The sequence below is a fragment of the Poromitra crassiceps genome (genome assembly GCF_964638095.1).
Source record: "Poromitra crassiceps genome assembly, chromosome: 8".
Taxonomy (NCBI): domain Eukaryota; kingdom Metazoa; phylum Chordata; class Actinopteri; order Beryciformes; family Melamphaidae; genus Poromitra; species Poromitra crassiceps.
In genome coordinates, this window is record NC_139629.1 from 51,288,506 (window position 1) to 51,311,672 (window position 23,167).

General features: G+C 43.2%; 2 protein-coding genes across 5 annotated transcripts; both read left to right on the forward strand.

The window, feature by feature from the left end:
* The first annotated feature begins 3,254 nt into the window (after nt 1-3,254).
* On the forward strand, nt 3,255-7,652 carry cnbpa (CCHC-type zinc finger, nucleic acid binding protein a). Of its 4 annotated transcripts, none has more exons than XM_083641407.1 (6): nt 3,255-3,311; nt 4,875-4,992; nt 5,307-5,372; nt 5,474-5,512; nt 5,613-5,811; nt 6,642-7,652. In XM_083641407.1, exons 2-6 carry the CDS (start codon nt 4,878-4,880, stop codon nt 6,757-6,759), a joined length of 537 nt encoding a protein of 178 aa, XP_083497533.1. In that variant the 5' UTR covers nt 3,255-3,311; nt 4,875-4,877; the 3' UTR covers nt 6,760-7,652. The 4 variants fall into 4 exon arrangements, with proteins under 4 accessions (XP_083497533.1, XP_083497534.1, XP_083497535.1 ...); XM_083641408.1 differs by having other exon boundaries at nt 4,875-4,986; XM_083641409.1 differs by lacking the exon at nt 5,474-5,512.
* A 1,366-nt stretch (nt 7,653-9,018) lies between these two features.
* On the forward strand, nt 9,019-21,707 carry LOC310780430 (haloacid dehalogenase-like hydrolase domain-containing 5). Its single transcript, XM_083641006.1, has 8 exons — nt 9,019-9,212; nt 10,069-10,275; nt 10,457-10,569; nt 10,697-10,790; nt 10,923-10,956; nt 11,106-11,280; nt 11,546-11,734; nt 21,185-21,707. Exons 1-8 carry the CDS (start codon nt 9,096-9,098, stop codon nt 21,579-21,581), a joined length of 1,326 nt encoding a protein of 441 aa, XP_083497132.1. The 5' UTR covers nt 9,019-9,095; the 3' UTR covers nt 21,582-21,707.
* Nucleotides 21,708-23,167: the final 1,460 nt, after the last annotated feature.

The window sequence follows — 23,167 nt, forward strand, 5'->3', positions numbered from 1 at the left end:
GGTGTCGTGCGCCTGTCTGACGCCAGTGATTGAAACAGGACCTTGCAGTCATAACAAGAGTGCAAGCAACCGTCCATACACACTGCGCAACTAAAGCAGAGTGGAGCCCTCCCAATCCACTGATCGCTGTGTAGCCTATATGCTCATGAATCTACACTAGAACTCTAACATTTTAAGAGAAATATCCCAGATAGGCTATTATTTCAGATTGATCATCATATGGGTGCAAATGCTTTTGATGAGATTGCAGGTAAAGAACTGACACGCTATCTTGCATACACTTTAGCTATGATTATGCCATGTTAGGCTACATGAATATATCGCTTTTAAACAATTGAGATATTTGTTGTAAAATTAGCTTATGGGCACACAATTTATTTTGGCCAAGTATGAGTAGCCTCGACCATGAATCAGTCCAAGTGCGCCATCATCTGGAGACTTGAGGGAAATGCAAAATTAGCTGACCAGTGCCCCACACTGAAGCCCCAGTGCCTGATATGATAGTTATGCTAGCCTATTTGTGTTATATTTTACGTTTGGACTCAAATACAATTAAGAGTCGACTTGCAATGGATAATCTGATACGTAGCTATAAGTGTAGCCTAAAGTTTTACCTAGACTTGTTATGGGTAAAGGTTTCTAAAACTGGCCAAGATGCAACATTCTTGCAACACTCTTTTTTATACTGGATTCAGAATGTCAAAACACGCCCGACAAACAACATTAAGACAAACAGCTTGAAATCTGACCCTGCTGCCACTCACCATGTGTTCACCATGTCTGCATCCCAGACTGGACTGGCTCCCCTGAGGTCCTCTGCTCACAGATGGCTTATATGTCCCATCGGCAGGCCAGACTCCACACCGTTTCACTGTTTGGGAGTTAAACCGCCTCATCAGCATCCCAGCCAGTCTGCCTCGATGAGCTGAGCATAAACTGACTCCATAAAGCAGCAGACACTCTCAGCCAGATAATGATAAGAACAACAACACGTCATATCATCTTCCAAAGAATCTCCACTTCATCTAGCTTACTTTACAGTTGAATCCACATTTGTTCCAATGAGCACAGCTATTCCATCTCCAGCCAACAAATGACAGAAACATCATCCCACTGTTTGAGAATGAGGGCAGGGCTTTGTCATTGTGGAGCCTTTTTAAGGTGCTCCACTTGGCATGCAGCACTACCAGTGCATTTCAGTCAGCATGGGATATTATGGTGGACATAAACAAATACAATCTAAATGATGCAACACGTGCTAATATGTTTTCCCCTGCCCTGCAAGGTTATCAGCTGCTGAATAATGGCCATATGAAATGGCAAATGCTTTCGCTGAGCTTTGCACGCAAAGCCACCTTAAGGCTAGGATGATTGCATCTTTCCCACTTATTGATCTGACCAAGCACTCAGGCCAGTTAGCTGAGAAGCTGTAGCCTCCATGTTTCACTGGATTGTTGTCTCTCGCACTATAGTCTTGTATTTAAAATATGATGTAATCAGGTGAAACAGGATGGGTCTGTTATGTTTATGAAATCATCAAAGACATGTACTTTCTATGTATGTATGTATGTATGTATGTATGTATATATGTATGTATGTATGTATGTATGTATGTATGTATGTATGTATGTATGTATGTACAGTATGTATGTATGTATGTATATATGTATGTATGTATGTATGTATGTATGTATGTATGTATGTATATATGTATGTATGTATGTATGTATGTATGTATGTATGTATGTACAGTATGTATGTATGTATGTATGTATGTACAGTATGTATGTATGTATGTATGTATGTATGTATGTATGTATGTATGTATGTATATATGTATGTATATATGTATGTATGTATGTATGTATGTATGTATGTATGTATGTATGTATGTATGTATTTATGTATGTATGTATGTATGTATGTATGTATGTATGTATGTATTTATGTATGTATGTATGTATGTATGTATGTATGTATTTATTTAAATTCAGAAAAGTGTTTTTCAGATGTGATATGCTAGTCTTCATTTAGGTTTGTATCTTATTTTGTTTAAGTTTGGGCAGACTATGTCAGAAGTTGTCATTTCATGTGTCCAAGGGCAAAATGTTGAAAATGCATCATTGATAGATGTGGGATGTATTCAGTGCTTCTCAAACTTTTTCATGTCAAGGACCACTAAACTGATACAAATTAGACCGCAGATCCCCATTTAATAAGATGTTATCCCAGGGTCCCCATCTGATAAGATTTTAGCTTTTGTGACAATCCTCCCACTCTCCTGGCCCTGTCTTACAGGAGCCTGGTGTTGGGGGTCATTGGGCTGATTGGGTGCACCTGAGCCCGAATTTGCTTTGTTGTGTTGTCTAGTTATTTTCCTTTAGTTTTAGTTAATCCATTATTGTTTTAACTTTTACTTTGGTGTATGACTGCCATCATTTGTTACTTCCTGATTGTAACATTATGAGGGGAGTCATACACCAAAGTACAAGTTGAAACAACAATGTTAACTAAAACTAAATAACTAGAAAACACAAACACAAACGGAACAAAAGGTCTGAAGGTCTTCTAAAGCCCAATGAATGCACCAGGTCCAGGTGCAGGAGAGTGAGAGGGTCGTCACACTTTTAGATGTTTTATTACAGAAGGTTTATGAAACCCATTACGAAAATTGTCATACATTCTGTCATTGTGTTACTTATGGTTGGAATTCTTGTTAAAATAAATTACCATTTTTGCTGGGTCTTTTTTGAGAATGACTGCACTAGAGGGCCATTCTTTCCATTCTGCATTGGCTTTGGACTCAAATGAAATAAATAACTAAATACAGTAAAATAATAATAATAATAATAACAATGATAACATCAACGCTAATAATAATAATAATAATAATAATAATAACATCAACGATAATAATAATAATAATAATAATAATAATAATAGCGTACATTAGATGCTGCTTATGCAATTCAAAACGCTGCTGAAGACAACACTACTATTCTTATTATTCTTATACATTCTTATCTTATGTTTCAGACATTCGGAAGACTTACAAACATACGCCACTAGGGCTAGGCTAAAAGGAACGACAGTCGATTTAGGGAACAGGACCAGTTCGTATCCGTGATTGGCTAATTCATGGAGGCGGTGTCCAGGCAATCCAGTGTTTGATTGGTTGTAGACGGAGCTTTTGGCCAATCACTGCGCTAGTTTTTACTGGGTACTGTGAATGACATTTCAGGAACTCGTGTTCACACCGCATGTAGCGCAAAGAAGGAGGCGTAAACAGAGTCACGTAGCTAACTAGCAAGGTAAGCAATGCGCAAACATTAGATTTAACTCAGTCAATAGATACAACATGATGTCAAGTTGTGTAGTATGTTATGACAAACTGATTGTGCCTGTTAAAATTCGAGCGTTTGGTCATTTTTGGTATAAATAGGGGGTTCGTTTACGACTCACGAATAACGGGCCATCAGGCTCTTGGCCTGGCCTGCTACATGTAGCAGCCAGACACAACGACTTTGATGTGTGCGCTCCGCGCGGGAAATGCTGTCTTTATTATAAATTATGTTGATAGTCCGCCAGAAACGACGTGCATTAAACGTGTATTATGCTTCAGAGTTTAATCGACACTTAACATGTGGTTAAGGATGAATGGTCGTCGACGGAGCCGTGCTTGTTGCTGGGGTGGTGAGGCTGTGTGCTAGCATGTGGTAGCTACATTGTAGCTAGCAATAGTGTCTCTCGCGAGTGCGCAGTAACATCAACGTGACAAGGCCCAATGTTAGCGTAGCAACCTTTTGCACTTGGCTCTGTTTTGGAAGGCGCAGACTCGCATCAAAATGACTATTTGGCCGGTTTAACGAGGTTTAATAGCCCGATTAGTAATATAAATGAATCAAATAAGAGGTGCGGCTTGTATTTTCACCTGATTTTAGACTACGCGAAATGAATGCTCACTGGCGATAGCTTGCCAAGCTGACAAGCCACGGCATGCGTTTCATTGCTATTAACGTTGACGTTATTGCAGTAGCGATCGGCTGGTAACATTGCATCCGACTATCGAGGCCTTATTTTAACTTGATAGCTTTGCTCTGACAGCAATCACTCAAGTCAAGTGGCTGGTGTGCCAGCAGCATGTGTAGCACCCTTATGTAACGTTGACATGAATGGGCCCGTCGAGCCATCATAAATAACGTAGCGTCAACTCTTTAATTTAACATTTAATGCTGCTGCGAACGTAACCAAAACAACTTGTACTCCTGTTATATAACAGCGACAGTTGACTAACGTTCCCAGTGTGGAGCCGAGGCAGACATTTGGCTATAGTGAAACGTGGGTTTCCTCCTGGTCTTGCTTGCCTACCTATTTTGGCTACTAATTGTGAGCAAGTTGGTTACTCATTAACTCACGTTCTTATTTGATGTCTTTAGCACCGTCAGCAAACACTTTGGACAAGTTTGGCCTGTTGATCGCAACATGATTCCATTGAGGAAATCATGTAAGTTAGTTTAGTAGTTATCCTAGACCTAGACCTAGTCTGATGGGCAATTAGGATATAGCCTACTTAGCAGCTGATCATTTTAGCCAATCATAGATTAGATCCCTAGGTAGGTAGTCTATTATGCTAGATCAACTAGACTAGTGCAGTAGTGCTCTGTGACAGTCAATCTAACAGAATTTTGACAGCAGTCTTAAGGCAGAATCACTTTAACTGCCAAACTCTGGAAGCACATTCAAATTGATAATTTGGATTGCAATCATTGCTTTGACTTTGTCAAGATTTTGACTTTGCTCTCTGTTCAGATGTTCCTAGACAGATATTATTTTAAACGTGAATTTTGTGTACTAATATATATATTTTCTTTTAGATCATGGACATGAGCAGCAGCAGCGAGTGTTTTGGATGTGGCCGTTCTGGGCACTGGATCAAGAACTGCCCCAATGCCGGGGGACGTGGACGCGGCAGGGGCCGAGGAAGAGGCAAGGGTACTAAATTATATTTAGGGCAACACAGTATAGGTTAACTATAACAAAAAGGCTAGGGAGTAGTACTTTTATTCTGTGTACTGTACCATATAAAACAGAGTTGTAGATTATACTTGAGCGAGTTTAGAATTACACACAGTTCTCATAGCACAGGTACAGAATTATAAGAACCTATTCATTTCTATTTTTCTATAGAAATATATTACCTCTGCTCAGAAAAAGTGAGGAGCTGCAACCATAAAATAAAAACACAGAGTGCTGCAGTGTTTCTTTTATCTGTGCACACTGACCTGCCAATATCTCTCTCTTTACAGATCTGTTCTGCTATCGATGTGGAGACCAAGGTCACATTGCAAGGGACTGTGAACAAACCGAGGATGGTGTGCATTGCAGTTCTATTACTAATTGCTTTGTGGTGTCATAGTGATGTTTTGTCATTTACAACACCACCATACCAATACCATTTTGATTTCCCTCACAGGCAATCATTATACAAGACTAAACTCTACGCCTATGCAGTGTAATGATAATTTGATCTACAGTTTAATACCACCAAAATAAGTCTTTTGTAGAAAACGGAACAATTTTGATTTAAAATGTCTTTCAACTTTGCTGTTTAGCTTGCTACAACTGCCACAGGAGTGGCCACATTTCTCGGGACTGCAAGGAGCCCAAGAAGGAGAGGGAGCAGGTCTGCTACAGCTGTGGCAAAGCTGGCCACGTGGCCCGCGAGTGTGACCATGCCAACGAGCAGAAGTGCTACTCCTGCGGAGGATTTGGCCACATCCAGAAGCTTTGCGATAAAGTGAAATGTTACAGGTGAGCCTTTCTTTGCACACATTTAGGGCGTTTGTCGACATATCGTTTGTCAGCGTCTTTTTTTTTTTGGCGTGGAAAGAGCGCTGCCTGGAGCGCTTTTTGTGAGGAGAAAAGACGGATGGGTGCTAACAGCTGGTTAGTGAGCTAGCAGCGGGTACATTACCTGCTGCTAGCTCACTAACCAGCTGTTAGCACTTCTTACTGCAAGCTAACATTATTTACAGTGTTGTAGAACAAGCAAGGCGTACCAATACATATCCGGTATAATATTAATCCTTACTGCCTTTATGATCATGATCGCTGTAGTACCTAACATCAATTCAATGCTTAGCCGACAACGTCTTATTTCTCCATCGCCACTTTACCATTCTCCATGTTGTTACTGTATAGACGGTATCGGAAAAGCGCTTCCTGTCACCCAAAAGTTTCACATTTCTCAGCTGTAAAAAACTACGAGTGCAGCTCTTTTTCTGCAGCGGACGCCTTTTGTGCACCTTGCGGACGCTTCGCGTTGTCTTTTTGAATGAGGAAAGGGTGCTGGAGCTCAGAAAAAAACAAGCTATATGGACACACAGCCTTAATACCCCTGTCTATGGAGATCTAGAACCAATCCCAAGAAACCCCTTTGTAATATGTGGTAAACGTTGCCTTGTCTTCTGTTTAGAACCTGAAAGTAGGTTTCTTGCATTCCTGGCTTACTTTTCTGACCAGGGCTTTCCCTGCTTAACCCATTGATACCTCACGGTCTTAAAGGGATACACACACAAATGCTGCATCAGCTATCATTGGGTTAACGTGTCAAAACGTCTCAACTTGTGTCTCCTCTCCAGGTGTGGCGAGATCGGTCACGTTGCTGTGCATTGCAGTAAATCCAACGAGATGAACTGCTACAACTGTGGGAAGTCGGGCCACCTGGCGAAAGAGTGCACCATCGAAGCCACCGCATAATCAGTGCCCTTTGTTGCCCCTCCTTTTTTCAGATTGATGGTTGGTTGTATTATTTTCTCTGAATCCTCTTCACTGGCCAGAAGGTTGGCTAACAGAGGCTAGTCCCAGGCCAGTGAGCCTCTCGACATGTAATACGATGAAAGGGGTGAAAAAAAAATCTTTCTGCATTCAATACAAAAATGTTTTAGTTTGGTAGCGGTGTTAATGTATAATGCTTTGTTAAAGAACCCCCCTTTCCAAGCCACTGGTGATCAGAGATGAATGAATGGGACTAAACATGGGATATATAGGACCTCTGAGCTTGTGGACGTGAGTCTCAGTTAAGATGAGAAGGAAGAAGGGAGTAAATGGAAACCTGAAACTTCCATGTATGGTTATTTTGGTTTGTTTTAGTGGGATACGATGAGTTCGCCAAGAGAGTTTGACATGGAAACAGTTCACATCATGACGCATCTGAGCCCTACAAGCAGCTAAGTGGGCGATAACCTAAACGACATGTTGTATTGCTAAGATACAATTTGGGTGGTATAAAAAGAATCGAGTTATTTTATAGAAATCTGTTTACAATTTAAATATCACTTAACGAGTCCAAGGTAGACATTTCATTTAAAATGGCTGTGGATTTTTTTTCTTTCTGTTTTTTTTTCTGTTTTTTTACCTTGGCAGAAATTAGCATCGAGAACAGTTGTCAGATCAGCAGAATTAGGAGTTATTTGGGAATGGAAAATGTTTTCACAGAAATCAAATGTTATTTTTGTACAATATCACTTAGACTACTGTAAAAATACCATTTGCTTGTACTCAGTTTTTAAGTCGGAAGGAAAATGCAACTGAAGTCCTAGAAAATAGAAATGTAATTTTAAACTATCAATAAAGCTGGAGGAGCACGGGGAGGAACTTCTGTTTATTTGATTGCAGTTTTAAACAATATGCAGCACATTTTTATTGGCCTGCTTGCTGTTTAGACAGATGATTGTCATGTCCCGATGCCCTCAGGAGTCTGACCCCCTGGGTGATCTGTAACATGACTGCTCCACTACTGCTTGCCCTATTCACCTTATGCAGCCCTGCACACTTGACCCAGTGTATCACAACTTCCTGTTCTAAACAAAGGCTGTTTTACCTATTCAAACTAGTCTGACTCGCCTGGTCAAACCTAGTTTGACTCACATGAATCAGACTAGGTTTATGAGTCACAAGAAGTGTAAACTTCTGATTGTATTTACACTTTGTGTTAGTCTCAAGCCAGACGGTCTCTTTTGGGGCCATTTTGTGTTAAAAAAGGCAGGGTAAACACCAAGCAAAACCCTAATGAGGGTTTCGAACTTCCATGATTGGAATTTGGAAACCCTCTGTTTTGGTTGTACCTGTTCTGCCTTTTCGACACAAAATGCCCCCCGTGAAAAGGGTCTAATTTACAGTACTAACCCTGCTTGGTAGCAACATTACTGTAGTTACATAGTTGCACAATAAATTCATCCAATTAAAGTTTATAGGGATGCAAACTACTCACTTTAGGTGACAGTCACCTTTTTGATCCCAAAATAGAGCACTGAAAGATTTGGAGTGGTTTTGTCTGTCACCTTTTCACTACATGAGTTTACATCCCTGGTTTAAGTGAGCAGATTTAATAAGTTTTGTGGAGCCATTGTCCCCACTCAGATTAAAAAAACACGTTTGACCGGTGACACTGCAAAGGGAACACTATACTCTTCAACCTACTGGCTCAAATTTCTGTCAAATTCCTCCAGGTTCCACTTTCAGTGTAAATTTAGCCAATCTATATGCAGCCCATCAAGGGCGTCAGCTCAGGTTGTCAACAGCATCAATTGCTTTTCTTTCCTAGAGACCGTCGGCTCGGATGGCTCTGTCTCAAACTACCGGTAAGTTCCCGGGTGTAATTGGGGAATGTAACTTAAATAACATGACATTGGCACGGAATTAAAATGTATAAAATAATATTTGACAGTCGGTACGGATGCTGATCGGGGCTGTGCTTGTGCCGCAGCCTGTCACCATCTGCTGTGCGGTCCGTCTCGTCTCGGTGTGTAAAATGGCAGGCAGGCAGCGGCTGCAGTGCAGATGCAGCAGCAGCTCCCCGGCTCTCTCCAACAACAAAGATGCACCACAAGACCCTCCTACTCGCCTACTCCTCATATGTCGTCACCGGCTTTCACCCAGTCAAATTATGGGCGAGAAAATACCGAGAGAGGACAAACAAGCGAAGCCGAACAGCCAGCCAGCCAGCGCGGCCGAAGCCGGCTCCCTTCGTGCGCCGTACTAGCATTATTTTATGGTCTTCTTTGTTAAATTACACCCGGTGATCAATAAAGGAGATGACGGGCCTCCGGCCACTGTACCGGGCTCTGTTCACCCTGAGTACCCGTCAAGCCGCACGCAAAGCTGGGACTGTCTGTTCTCGATGCGGGTTTTGCGGAACTGTGTCTAGCAAGGTACGGTTTCGAGCTCGTCGCGAGCTGTTGCTGCGCCTCGATCGGCTCAGACAAAATTGATACATTGTGACCGACAAGTCGATACATTGTAGTTAAATATTTAGGGATATGTTATAAAGTGTCAAAACTCGGGCGTTGCATTCGCTTGATTGCAACTTTCATCAGACGCGGGGGACAAAACTATGGGGGAGCTGACCTCAGGAGCAGCAGCAGCATAAATAGCCACTGTGTTTGGTTTTCCCCCAAGTAGAACAGTCGCCGGTCTAACCAGTATCGCCAGTTATTTGTTTTCTGCCCAACAATATGTAGCCTACATAAAAAGTGTTGGAAAACAAAGGATTCCAAATAGCTTTGTGAATAGCTATCAGGTTATTTGTGCTAAGCTAAAGGTTTCTTCATTCAACAAAATAACTGTGAATTGAGATGCCAATCTGCTGTGTCATAGGATCTCCACACAGTGTGTCTTGTGTGGCTGGCCTCAGTGGCCTGCATGGTCATCTCATACTGCAGACTGAGACAAAGATGTTTGGTAATAACACTATGAATTATAGGGGGAAATCATTTGACACATTCCACTGCTAATTAAACATGAAGAAATTCAGATATGATACATTTGGATTGTGATAGGAACTTCCCTTCAGCCTCTGATGGTGTGTGATCAATATTATATATAGTCTATGTGTGTGATGGTGTACATGTATGTCTCATTATATGCTGTTTATGATTAGTTATTTGACTTCTGTGAATTACTTTTTGACCCTGGGTTTCCCTCATTCCTCACTATTACCAATCCTGTTAGCAAATGAGTCAATGATCTTGCAGTGTGGATGCTTAGCTTGTGCACCTCCCTCTACAGCCGCAGCAGCCCGGCTTTGGTCTGCTGTTCGACATCGATGGCGTCCTCGTCCGGGGGAAGATGCCCATCCCTGCGGCGAAAAAGGCATTCGAGAAGTTGGTCAACTCTCAGGGACAGTTTGTGTTGCCCGTTGTCTTTGTCACAAACGCCGGGAATTGCCTGAGACAAACAAAAGCCGACCAGCTGTCTCACATCCTGGGAGTCCCAGTGAGTGTATAATACTGATGCTCTTTTGAAGCCAACATCCCAATGGTGGCAGCATGGCTTAGACTGTATATACGTAGACTGAATATAACACAATGTGACACAAAAGGATGAATTCATGCTAATGTAATGTCCCCTGACAGCCAAGTCTATTAACCTCTCATAACACTTCATCTATTACCAGATTACCCAAGATCAGGTCATCATGTCCCACAGTCCACTGAGGATGTTTAAGAAGTACCATGAGAAGTGTGTGCTTGTGTCAGGACAAGGACCGGTCCTGGACATTGCTAAAAAGTATCCTAATGTCTTGCTATCTTTGTTATATTTTATTCATAGATATATTGTTCATACATCTATCTATCTAAATAATGAAGGAATCATTCTGGAATAATGCTTTTCATTCCTCCTTTACACTCCTCAGTTTGGGCTTTGAGAAGATGGTTACTATTGATATGCTGAGGGAATCATTCCCATTGCTGGACATGGTGGATCACAACAGGAGACCCAAACTGCCGGTGAGATATTGAAATGGGATGTAGATGTCGATAGCATGAAATTTGCAAATTTTCTATTTGTAATGACACAAATGTTACATAGTAACATTTCACTTTAAACTATGCATGCTTGTTTTTCTTCTTTCCTCTCAGTCCAGTCCTGTTGGCAACCTTCCTAAGATTGAAGGTAAGCATAGTTTGAATTTCATGTCAACAGTTCATCAGCTCAGCTGGCAATCTCAGTGTCATCTACAGAGAATCCGAGAGCGCCTCTGATTTGTGATGTGACTATGATTTGTGAAAGGTTTCATGACTGTGATATTATTCCATATCCAGCTGTGATTCTGTTTGGGGAGCCCATCCGATGGGAGACCCACCTGCAGCTGATTCTTGACGTTTTGTTGACCAACGGGAACCTTAGCGGTGCCCACCAGTCCCAAACGTTGCCACACCTCCCCCTGCTGGCCTGCAATATGGACCTCATGTGGATGGCTGAGGCTCAGTCTCCACGGTAACCCACTTTTCAGTGCTGCTATTGAAATGTTTTGAAAAACAAGATTTCATACTGCTGGTAATATTGTTAGTAGTCACAATGCAAAATGGAAGCAGCTTATTTAACAAAAGCATAGCCTTGAAAGCTGTTGAATAGATGAATGAATGTGTCTCTGTCTGTCTGTCTGTCTGTCTGTCTGCCTGTCTGCCTGTCTGTCTGTCTGCCTGTCTGTCTGTCTGTCTGTCTGTCTGTCTGTCTGTCTGTCCTTCTCATTTCATCTCAGGTTTGGCCATGGGACATTTCTTGTGTGCCTCGAGAACATCTATAAGAAGATAACGGGTAAAGAGCTGAAGTATGAGGCTCTGATGGGAAAACCCAGTGAGCTGACGTACCATTTTGCAGAGTACCTGATCAGGGGCCAGGCCCTGGAGAGGCAATGGAAACTTCCAATCACCACCCTTTATGCTATAGGGTAAGACACCAATCACTTCTTATCTCTTTCACTATAGTTGACTTTAATCAAAAGTTGTAGTTTACTCTACCTACACACACACACACACACACACACTAATGCTGTTGAGAGTTAGCCTGGGTAAACCCAGCCTCCACATGACCTGCTCTCAGACCTGCTCTCAGTCACTACACGCTAGTGACTGAGAGCAGGTCTGAGAGCAGGTCACGTGGAGGCTGGGTTTACCCAGGCTAGTTGAGAGTCGCTTGAGAGTAGATATGGTCTTAGATGTTGGATATATGGTAATAGGTGTTATGAGACTAGATATGGGCTTAGATGTTGGATATGGTGTTATGAGAGTAGATATGGTCTTAGATCAGGGGTGGGCAACTATTTTTCATGGGGGGCCACATGAGAAATCCAGATTGTTGCCGGGGGCCGAACAAATATTGTCATGCCGTAATGGATGGGGAACTTTGATGATAGAGAGGGCCACAAAAAAAGTCCTCGCTACCAGATTTTGCTGAGGGCTGAACGGCGCCAGCGCGAAAAAATTGGGGCATTTGAAGCCAGGTTTAGAGGAATAACTAATTTTAAATTAACAGTTGTGATGTCATTATTCAGTCTTAACCACCAATATTTGATCCATTTCTCACTCACTCCTATGTCACCACACTCTCCCTGCAGGGCTTGAAATTAACTTTTTTCACCACCTGCCAATATGGCTGCTAGATTTTAAAGTTACCAGCCAATTAGAATTTCCACTATCCGAAATGTTTTTCTTGAAATAAACCAGAATATGAGTGGGTTAATTTAAGCATAAGTATCAGTAAGTGGCCGGGATTCCAGGCCACCAGGTGGTGACATAAGAGTGAGTGAGGAAAAGGATCAAATATTGGTGGTTAAGACTGAATAATGACATCACAATTGTTAATTTAAAATGAGTTATTCCTCTAAACCTGGCTTCAAATGCCCCAAATTTTTCGTGCTGGCGCCGTTCAGCCCTCAGCAAAATCTGGTAGCGAGGACATTTTTTTGTGGCCCTCTCTATCATCAAAGTTGCCCATCCATGGGTTACGGCATGACAATATTTGTTCGGCCCCCGGCAACAATCTGGGTTTCTCATGTGGCCCCCCATGAAAAATAGTTGTCCACCCCTGCCTTAGATGGTAAATCATCTCTTAGTCCTCTGTGACAGTATTTTCCTGTGTGTACCCTCTAACACATACCCGCCACACAGTATGTTGCCCATGTGTGCTTTATAGTAACGTTCAATCAGAACTCATTTATAATTAAGCCCATAGTTAATGAACTAATCATGTACAAAACACACACAGTCACATATTTTATATACTGTATATGTTGTAAGCCTAATTTTTGCCATCACAGCTGCTTTTTACATGTATGGGATAATACAGGCTAATATACAAGGTGTCCCAAGCTCTGAGTCATTATAAACTCAATTAGCTACAGAAACTAATGTTCACATTCAGTCCTTGTATATTTCTCTCATGTGTTCATCATTCCTTTCCTCTTCTGTGTGTGTGTGATTGAGAAATTAGACGCAGGTGGTGTTCATCCTAATTGGCCTGGTCAGGTGTCAGATTGCTGCTGGCTGATTGGCTGGTGGAGAGCATTTAAGCCAGCTGATGCCATCCTGTCGCCCCTTGCTCTCCTCATTCCCAACGATGATGGCTGCTGTGCTGACTGCTGTGTTCTGTCAGGTAGGAACTGTGTGTAGACCTACTTTAGTAGTTCTGCAGAACTTTATTAAGATGTGTCTTTATCTTGGTAGACCTGTGCAGTCTAAACTGTAAATAGTTACCTTCCAGATCTACACTCTTGTACACTGTAAATAACACTTACCCAAGTAGCAGAAAGTAGGGGGAGAAGCCCTTTAGTTTTTTGTAACATTTTCTGATGTTTATTTTGTAGGAGCTTATAGGTAAGAGCTGTGTCTCTTATTTAATCCATCATTTTCTTTTCTTAGGTAAATTTAAGGTTGGGGATTAGTTTGATTGGTTAGTTGTGTTGGGGCCATGCTGTGCTCTGAAACTAAACCTGCTACTTGTGAACTTGTGATGGTGGTTTGGCTGATCATCCTTGGGCGTGAGAAGAGTGGGGGCACTTTTGTGTTGCGGTCCGGTTCCCCGAGGCCGGTTCCTAACATAATTGGGTGCTCGTCTGCTTTTCTCATTCGTCAGCACGTCGTCTGTGTGTTGTGTATATATATATTTTATGTTTGTCTGGTGGGCAGTCTTTGTGCAGGTGGTAAATGGTGTTAGTCAAGGTGCCTTTGCATGGAGCTGAGGAAGCTCATGGTGGTAAAGCTGGCGGAGAGGTTTGTTGGAGGAGGAGCCGGTCAGAGGGGACCAGTAAGACTGAGGAGGGGCGTGACAAGGCAGGGCCGTCAGTAGCACCGTTTCTCCTCTTTCTGTGTAGACTGCTACCCTACAAGAGTCTCCGTACATAGACTTGCCTGTCACTCTGACTCCCAAGCCGTCTAAATCAGCGATACAGACGTATTTACAAGTGTCACAGAAACATTTCAAAGCCACATATTGAGAAGAAGAGTTCATAGCTTCTCGACATCGGGGTTAGAAAGCTCGTCACTGCTCATAAATGCCTCTCTCGGCCAGAGTGGCGCTGTTGAGCGCTCTGACGGCTGGGAGCTCTAACCTGGAAAAAATATCACCAGCACAGACTTCAGATGAAAAGAGGCATTTATGAGCAGCGTCGAGCTTTCTAACCCAGACGTCGAGAAGCGATGAACCCTTCTCAATATGTGGCTTTGAAATGTTTCTGTGACACTTGTAAATACGTCTGTATCACTGATTTAGACGGCTTGGGAGTCAGAGTCACAGGCAAGTCTATGTACGGAGACGGGACTCTTGTAGGGTAGCATAGTCTACACAGAAAGAGGAGAAATGGTGCTACTGACGGCCCTGCCTTGTCACGCCCCTCCTCAGTCTTACTGGTCCCCTCTGACCGGCTCCACCTCCAACAAACATCTCCACCAGCTTTACCACCATGAGCTTCCTCAGCTCCATGCACACCATTTACCACCTGCACAAAGACTGCCCACCAGACAAACATATAAAATATATATATATACACTCGGACGACGTGCTGACGAACGAGAAAAGCGGAAGAGCCCCCAATTATGTTAGGAACCGGCCTCGGAACGGGACCGCAACACAAAAGTGCCCCCACTCTTCCCACTCCCAAGGATGATCAGCCAAACCACCATCACAAGTTCACAAGTCGCAGGTTTAGTTTCAGAGCACAGCATGGCCCCAACAACAAACTAATCCCCAACCTTAAACTTAAGAAAAGGATGGATTAAATAAAAGACAGCTCTCACCTATAAGCTCCTACAAAATAAACATGAGAAAATGTTACAAAAAACTAAAGGGCTGCTCCCTCCTACTTTCCTTGGGTAAGATGTTAGTGTAAAAAGTGTAGAGCTGGAAGTAGCTTATTTCCAGTTTACTGCACAGGTCCACCATGATAACACATCTGTAAGTTCTGAAGAACTAAGTAGGCCTACACAGTTCCTAAGTGACAGAACACAGCAAAGAGTCAACATAGTTGGGGGTACAATGAGTGGACTCATAGTTCAATGACACACTGAGGAAAGGAATGATGTGAACACATGACACAAACGTATAAATGCTATAGCATATAGAGTTTTGAATGATAAGCCCCAAACTTTTATTTCACCAACTTCCTGTGTGCACTGTTAAATGGTTTGGGGATGCCATCCCTTGCAGTCATTGCCACCGATGATGGCTGCTCTGCTGACTCTTTGTTCTGTCAGGTAGGCACTGTGTGTAGGCCTACTTTGGTAGTTGTTTAGAACTTAAAGATCTGTCCTTGTCTAGGTAGACTTGTACAGTCCAAACTGTAAATAGCTACCTTCCAAATCTATACTTTTTTTTCCACTCAATAACTCTTACCAAAGTAGTAGGAGGGAGAAGCCCTTTAGTTTTGTAACATTCTCATGTTTATGTTGTAGGAGCTTATAGGTGAGAGCTGTGTCTATTTTTTTTTAAATACATCCTTTTCTTAGGTAAGTTTAAGGTTGGCGATTAGTTTGATTTGTTGATGTTGGGGCCATGCTGTGCTCTGAAACTAAACCTGCTACTTGTGAACTTGTGATGGTGGTTTGGCTGATCATCTTTGGGAGTGGGAAGAGTGGGGGCACTTTTGTGTTGCCGTCCCCTTCCCCGAGGCCGGTTCCTAACATAATTAAGAGGTCGCCCGCTTTTCTCGTTCGTCAGCACGTCGTCTGAGTATATATATATATTTTATATGTTTGTCTGGTGGGCAGTCTTTGTGCAGGTGGTAAATGGTGTGCATGGAGCTGAGGAAGCTCATGGTGGTAAAGCTGGTGGAGATGTTTGTTGGAGGAGGAGCCGGTCAGAGGGGACCAGTAAGACTGAGGAGGGGCGTGACAAGGCAGGGCCGTCAGTAGCACCGTTTCTCCTCTTTCTGTGTAGACTATGCTACCCTACAAGAGTCCCGTCTCCGTACATAGACTTGCCTGTGACTCTTGACTCCCAAGCCGTCTAAATCAGTGATACAGACGTATTTACAAGTGTCACAGAAACATTTCAAAGCCACATATTGAGAAGGGTTCATCGCTTCTCGACGTCGGAGTTAGAAAGCTCGACGCTGCTCATAAATGCCTCTTTTCATCTGAAGTCTGTGCTGGTGATATTTCTTCCAGGTTAGAGCTCTCAGCCGTCAGAGCGCTCAACAGCGCCACTCTGGCCGAAAGCTCGGTAAAAAATATCACCAGCACAGACTTCAGATGAAGAGGCATTTATGAGCAGCGTCAAGCTTTCTAACCCCGACGTCGAGAAGCTATGAACTCTTCTTCTCAATATGTGGCTTTGAAATGTTTCTGTGACACTTGTAAATACGTCTGTATCGCTGATTTAGACGGCTTGGGAGTCAGAGTGACAGGCAAGTCTATGTACGGAGACTCTTGTAGGGTAGCAGTCTACACAGAAAGAGGAGAAACGGTGCTACTGACGGCCCTGCCTTGTCACGCCCCTCCTCAGTCTTACTGGTCCCCTCTGACCGGCTCCTCCTCCAACAAACTTCTCCACCAGCTTTACCACCATGAGCTTCCTCAGCTCCATGCAAAGCCACCTTGACTAACACCATTTACCACCTGCACAAAGACTGCCCACCAGACAAACATATAAAATATATATATACACACACTCACAGACGACGTGCTGGCGAATGAGAAAAGCAGACGAGCACCCAATTATGTTAGGAACCGGCCTCGGGGAAGGACGGCAACACAAAAGTGCCCCCACTCTTCCCACTCCCAAGGATGATCAGCCAAACCACCATCACAAGTTCACAAGTAGCAGGTTTAGTTTCAGAGCACAGCATGGCCCCAACACAACTAACCAATCAAACTAATCCCCAACCTTAAATTTACCTAAGAAAAGAATGATGGATTAAATAAGAGACACAGCTCTTACCTATAAGCTCCTACAAAATAAACATCAGAAAATGTTACAAAAAACTAAAGGGCTTCTCCCCCTACTTTCTGCTACTTGGGTAAGTGTTATTTACAGTGTACAAGAGTGTAGATCTGGAAGGTAACTATTTACAGTTTAGACTGCACAGGTCTACCAAGATAAAGACACATCTTAATAAAGTTCTGCAGAACTACTAAAGTAGGTCTACACACAGTTCCTACCTGACAGAACACAGCAGTCAGCACAGCAGCCATCATCGTTGGGAATGAGGAGAGCAAGGGGCGACAGGATGGCATCAGCTGGCTTAAATGCTCTCCACCAGCCAATCAGCCAGCAGCAATCTGACACCTGACCAGGCCAATTAGGATGAACACCACCTGCATCTAATTTCTCAATCACACACACACAGAAGAGGAAAGGAATGATGAACACATGAGAGAAATATACAAGGACTGAATGTGAACATTAGCTTCTTTAGCTAATTGAGTTTATAATGACTCAGAGCTTGGGACACCTTGTATATTAGCCTGTATTATCCCATACATGTAAAAAGCAGCTGTGATGGCAAAAATTAGGCTTACAACATATACAGTATATAAAATATGTGACTGTGTGTTTTGTACATGATTAGTTCATTAACTATGGGCTTAATTATAAATGAGTTCTGACTGAACGTTACTATAAAGCACACATGGGCAACATACGGCCCCCCTGTGTGGCGGGTATGTGTTAGAGGGTACACACAGGAAAATACTGTCACAGAGGACTACGAGATGATTTACCATCTAAGGCAGGGGTGGACAACTATTTTTCATGAGGGGCCACATGAGAAACCCAGATTGTTGCCGGGGGCCGAACAAATATTGTCATGCCGTAACCCATGGATGGGCAACTTTGATGATAGAGAGGGCCACAAAAAAATGTCCTCGCTACCAGATTTTGCTGAGGGCTGAACGGCGCCAGCCCGAAAAATTTGGGGCATTTGAAGCCAGGTTTAGAGGAATAACTCATTTTAAATTAACAATTGTGATGTCATTATTCAGTCTTAACCACCAATATTTGATCCTTTTCCTCACTCACTCTTATGTCACCACCTGCTCTCCCTGCAGGGCTTGAAATTAACTTTTTTCACCACCTGCCAATATGGCTGCTAGATTTTAAAGTTACCAGCCAATTAGAATTTCCACTAGCCGAAATGTTTTTCTTGAAATAAACCAGAATATGAGTGGGTTAATTTAAGCATAAGTATCAGTAAGTGGCCCGCGATTCTCAAAGCCTGTGTTGAGGGTCACACAAGAACAAAAATGCACTCTTGAAGCTAAATAAATCCAAAACCAACAAGTTAATTATTTAAATTTCTACTTCAATGTAGAACAGTCATTTCTTACACATGAGATTACTTTTAGCCTTTTAGTCATAAATATTATTGAAAGATATTCCATATTTCAGACTGAAATGCTATAACAGAAGAGTATTGCCCAGAATGACATGAACATTTGGATACTTATTCAGCGGGTATATTGCATGTTGCGTTCAAGTGCACTGTAATAATTTTTTTTTTTTTTTTTTTTTTTTGCAATTCCATCGCGGGCCACACAGGGGGCGCCCGCGGGCCGGCCGTATGTTGCCCATGTATGTCTTAGATGTTGGATATGGTGTTATGAGAGTAGATATGGTCTTAGATGTTGGATATGGTGTTATGAGACTAGATAGGGTCTTAGATGTTGGATATATGGTATTATGAGACTGGATAGGGTCTTAGATGTTGCATAGTAATATGGTGATGTTGCATAAGTGTTGTCTTTTCCTGTTTTTAAAGGCTGCATTACAGTAAAGTGATGTCATTTTCTGAACTTACCAGACTGTTCTATTATTTGCCTTTACCCACTTAGTCATTATATCCACATTACCAATGGTTATTTATCAAACAATCTCATTGTGTAAATATTTTGACATCCCTACAATATAGTCGCAATATCGATAATGTTATCAAGGTATTTGGGCAAATATATTGGGATATTTGATTTTGTCCATATCGCCCAGCCTTACATCTCACATGTGGCTTTGACGTACAACTGAACATTTAGCCCACTTGTAGAAAATACAGACATATATAATATATATTGTGTATCACCGTTCGGCCTAAAAATACCAAGATATGATTTTTCGTCCATAATATTGCCCAGCTCTGTGCCAGAGGAAGTGGGCTGTAGCTCACCCAGATAAACATAATGGATGTAGTGCACAAGGTTGTTGGTTCAATTCCTGCATCAGGCTCTGGCTTCAGAAATGTTCACATGATAAGCTGCCAGCAGTGATGCTTCTTTATCATCAGTAGTTTGAACACTGATAGAAATAAGCTGATGAAGGATACTGGACAGTCCCTGGCTCTAGCTCAGTGAGATGAACAGCTGCTTGGTCTGTAGTTGTTCACGGGTTCAAATCCCACCTGTCTCCCTCTTTACGCTTTCAAATCAGATGACAAAGCTGACAGTCTAAATGTGTTCTGTGTTGTTTTACGCCTTGCAGCTGCATCACGATTAGAGCAGATAAAAAGCATTTACTCTTTCAATGTGGGTAAAAGTTCAGCAGTCTGTGTTTTACTCTCTCATCATCTATATATGTATATATATATATATATTATATATATATATATATATATATATATATATATATATATATATATATATATATATAGTATAGAAAGTATTGCCCTGTGCACAGCTGTGCTGCTAGTCCCGGGTGCAGCTGGAGCAGGAACAGCAGAAACAGCAGAATTTCCTTACTACTGATATATATATATATATATATATATATACGGTATATATATATGTCCCCAGACTCCCCGCCACTTTTCAACACAAAGTGACACCCTTGTATACTCAGATCAGAATTCCGGAAATTTGAGTCTGGAAAAGTATGTAATTTTGAAATGAAAAATGTGTAGGAACCCTGAACAGCATTTCTTTGATACAATTTTGTATATAATGTAGCCTATAACATAATCACTACTAGTCACTACAAGGCTCTGTCCAAGGTTACACTACACACGTCATTTCAAAAGTGACTTTAATCATTCAATCATGCCAGGACACATCATTGAACGGCAAGTGACAAAGCGACAGTTGGAGATGCATGGAAATTAGATTTAGCTCACATTTGAATAACCCAAACCAGAAGTGGTCTGGCTGGCACTGTGATCTGAACCTGAAGTGGCCTGGCTGGCACTGTGATCTGAACCTGACGTTGTCTTGATGCAATCCAGTGACAAGCTGGGTACAAGGAATGAAAAGAGATGGAGAGCAGGACAGATTAAAATAAATAAATAAAGCCACATCAGATGTATCAATCCAGGTGTAACAGACATTTTCAGGTCAAGTCAGGTTTCAGTGTGGGCAGACAGTGTGTCGTGCTGTATGATGTGATCATCTGATATGATCCGATCTTTGGAATCAGATCTCAGACGTTTATGTTGGAAGTGGAACTGTAACCTCTGGGTCCACTGAATGATCAAAATCAATGTCAGGTAAGGTGGAATAAACCTCAACACACTTGTATTTGTCTGAAGGTATTGAGAACCTCCTTAGTCAAAATGTTAAGTTCAGGTTTGCATATAGTTTTGCATTTTGAAAGGCTTAGGCGTGGTTTACCAATGTGATGGGAACTACCGGTATATCGTTAAAAAGAAAATAGAACCCTTCCGTTTCCCTGCTTCCAGCCGTATTTGTGGACGGCCATACATCCCAAAATAAGTTTCACTTCCTCTTTCACTATTAGTGTTGTGTACCAGCTGTCCTGATCCGTCGTTTTTGTACATGTCCCTGGTGCTTTTGAGGTGCTCAGGGTGGGAGGCATCATAGAACATCAGTCAATTCAGTGTCAGTAATAAACAAAAACACACCCACAGACAGACGATAACAGCAGTGATGAACATAGCCTAATAAGCTCTTCCCTTTTCCATCCTTAGGGACAACCTCATGACTGACATCTATGGCGCCAACCTATACAACCGCTACCTGGAGGAGAGGAGTACCAGAAAAACCCCTAAAGCTGTCGCCAAGATGGTGGCTGCCACCGGCTCCGCCACTGCCGTGCCCCAGGAGGAGGAGATGGACACGGCGTGGGAGAGCGAGCTAGCGCCGCCGTCCGCTACGTCCTGCAAGTCCATCCTGGTCTGCACAGGGGTCTACAACCCCAACACGGAGGTGCCCTCCGACGCCAACCGCTGCATCAAAGAGACGGTGTTCCACGGCCACCGGGACTTCAGGTTCGACCCGGCGCTGGTGGAACCGGGCCACATTGTGCAGCATGTGGCGGATGCTGTGGACCTCATCTTTGAGCTGGAGAAGTTTGTGCCTCAGTAGATCGGTTGGTTACGCTGTAACCCAAGTTACTGAGTGGAGATGATCTCTCCCTACAAATTCCATTTGTACCGACATGTCCTTGACTAGAGGCAGCTGACGTTTAATATAGCTCTTTAAGACAAAATAATCAGCTCACCTGTGGGTGAATTACTTCACCTGGTGATTGGGGGGCGGTGTCCTGATTGGCCCCAGGCTATATAAGCCCCAATCCAGGCCCCCCGGCCCCTTTGGTTAACCTTGATTTGAACCGTTTTAGAGCGGCTCTTAGCTGGAGAGATCATCTCCACTCCTAACCTGGGTTACAGTGTAACCAACGGTTACCTTTCGATGATCTTTCCATCCAAATTCCATGTGTACTGATATGACCTCAGTAAGACACACCGCGAGGAAACCAAGCAGACCCAGCTGCTCCTGCGGGAACCCAAGCAGACCCAGCTGCTCCTGCGGGAAACCAAGCAGACCCAGCTGCTCCTGCTGGAGCCTGAAGTGGCAGTTGAATTCGAATGACTTCACCACCTCCAGAGTCACCTGACTCACCTCTGTGCTCAAAATGAAGCAGATATGGAATGCAGTATGAACTGGCACAAGATGTCACCGAGGCTTTAGCGGGCCGCGCCAGATGCTGAGGCCGCCTGTAAGCGGCTGGAGAGCCGTCTATCCTGTCCAGGTTACAAGGCTAGCTTTGAAGACAGATCATCACTCCGAGCCAAGTTCCGCTCTCGTAAGAGTCATGGCCCCAGAACAGAAGCACAGTCTATCTGGCCATGTCCACTGCCCTGATGGCCCCAGAACAGAAGCACAGTCTATCTGGCCATGTCCACTGCCCTGAGAGCACTGGTCTGCTCCACCGTCGTGTGGAAAGGCTGCAGCTCCATAGACTGACTGGCATGGGACTCGGACCATCTCGTAGGGTAGAATGCAGGGTTTGGGCGCAGCACAACCCCAGCATCCCCCTGCAATAAGCGGCAGTGATCCTATTTCTTTGTTGTATTTATTTATAGTCGATGCCATGCCATGCGTCGCCCCGTGTCCAGTGGCTGAATGGCTGCTCCCACCGACGGAGAGCTAGGCGCAAAATCCAAGGCTCGAGAGGCAGCGGCACACTGGGTCTGCTTCCAGAAGAGCAGGGGCACAACGTGCCCTGTGGAAGCCATCCACTCCGAATGAAACTGGGACAAGCAAGTCCTGAGGGTGGCGCGTGTCTTCCACGAGTTAAGGAAGGAGTCCCCAATCAGACAGAGGGGAAGGCTTGCCATGTTTAATCTATCTAAACACATCACACTGTCTGGAGTGGTGTGGAACAGGTGTTGAGGCGAATCAGGTGACAGATCAGAGGCGCCAAGCAACCTTGCTTGCTGGTGAAAAGCGAGGAAGCAAAGGGGCGCCTGGATTGGGGCTTATGTAGCCTGGGGCCAATCAGGACGTCGCCCCAATCACCAGGTGAAGTAGGCCTAATTCACCCACAGGTGAGGTGATTATGCGTCTTAAAGAGCTATTCAACGTCACCTGCCGCTAATCAAGGTTATATCAGTACAAATGGAATTTGTAGGGAGGAATAATCGACACGAAAGGTAACTTTCAGACGG

Coding starts and splice junctions, on each gene's coding strand:
- LOC310780430 (XM_083641006.1), top strand. CDS start 9,096: ATGACGGGCCTCCGGCCACTGTACCGGGCTCTGTTCACCCTGAGTACC. Junction 9,213..10,068: donor GCGGAACTGTGTCTAGCAAG/GTACGGTTTCGA, acceptor CTCCCTCTACAG/CCGCAGCAGCCCGGCTTTGG. Junction 10,957..11,105: donor CAACCTTCCTAAGATTGAAG/GTAAGCATAGTT, acceptor TTCCATATCCAG/CTGTGATTCTGTTTGGGGAG.
- cnbpa (XM_083641407.1), top strand. CDS start 4,878: ATGGACATGAGCAGCAGCAGCGAGTGTTTTGGATGTGGCCGTTCTGGG. Junction 5,373..5,473: donor CTGTGAACAAACCGAGGATG/GTGTGCATTGCA, acceptor TTTCCCTCACAG/GCAATCATTATACAAGACTA. Junction 5,812..6,641: donor GATAAAGTGAAATGTTACAG/GTGAGCCTTTCT, acceptor TCTCCTCTCCAG/GTGTGGCGAGATCGGTCACG.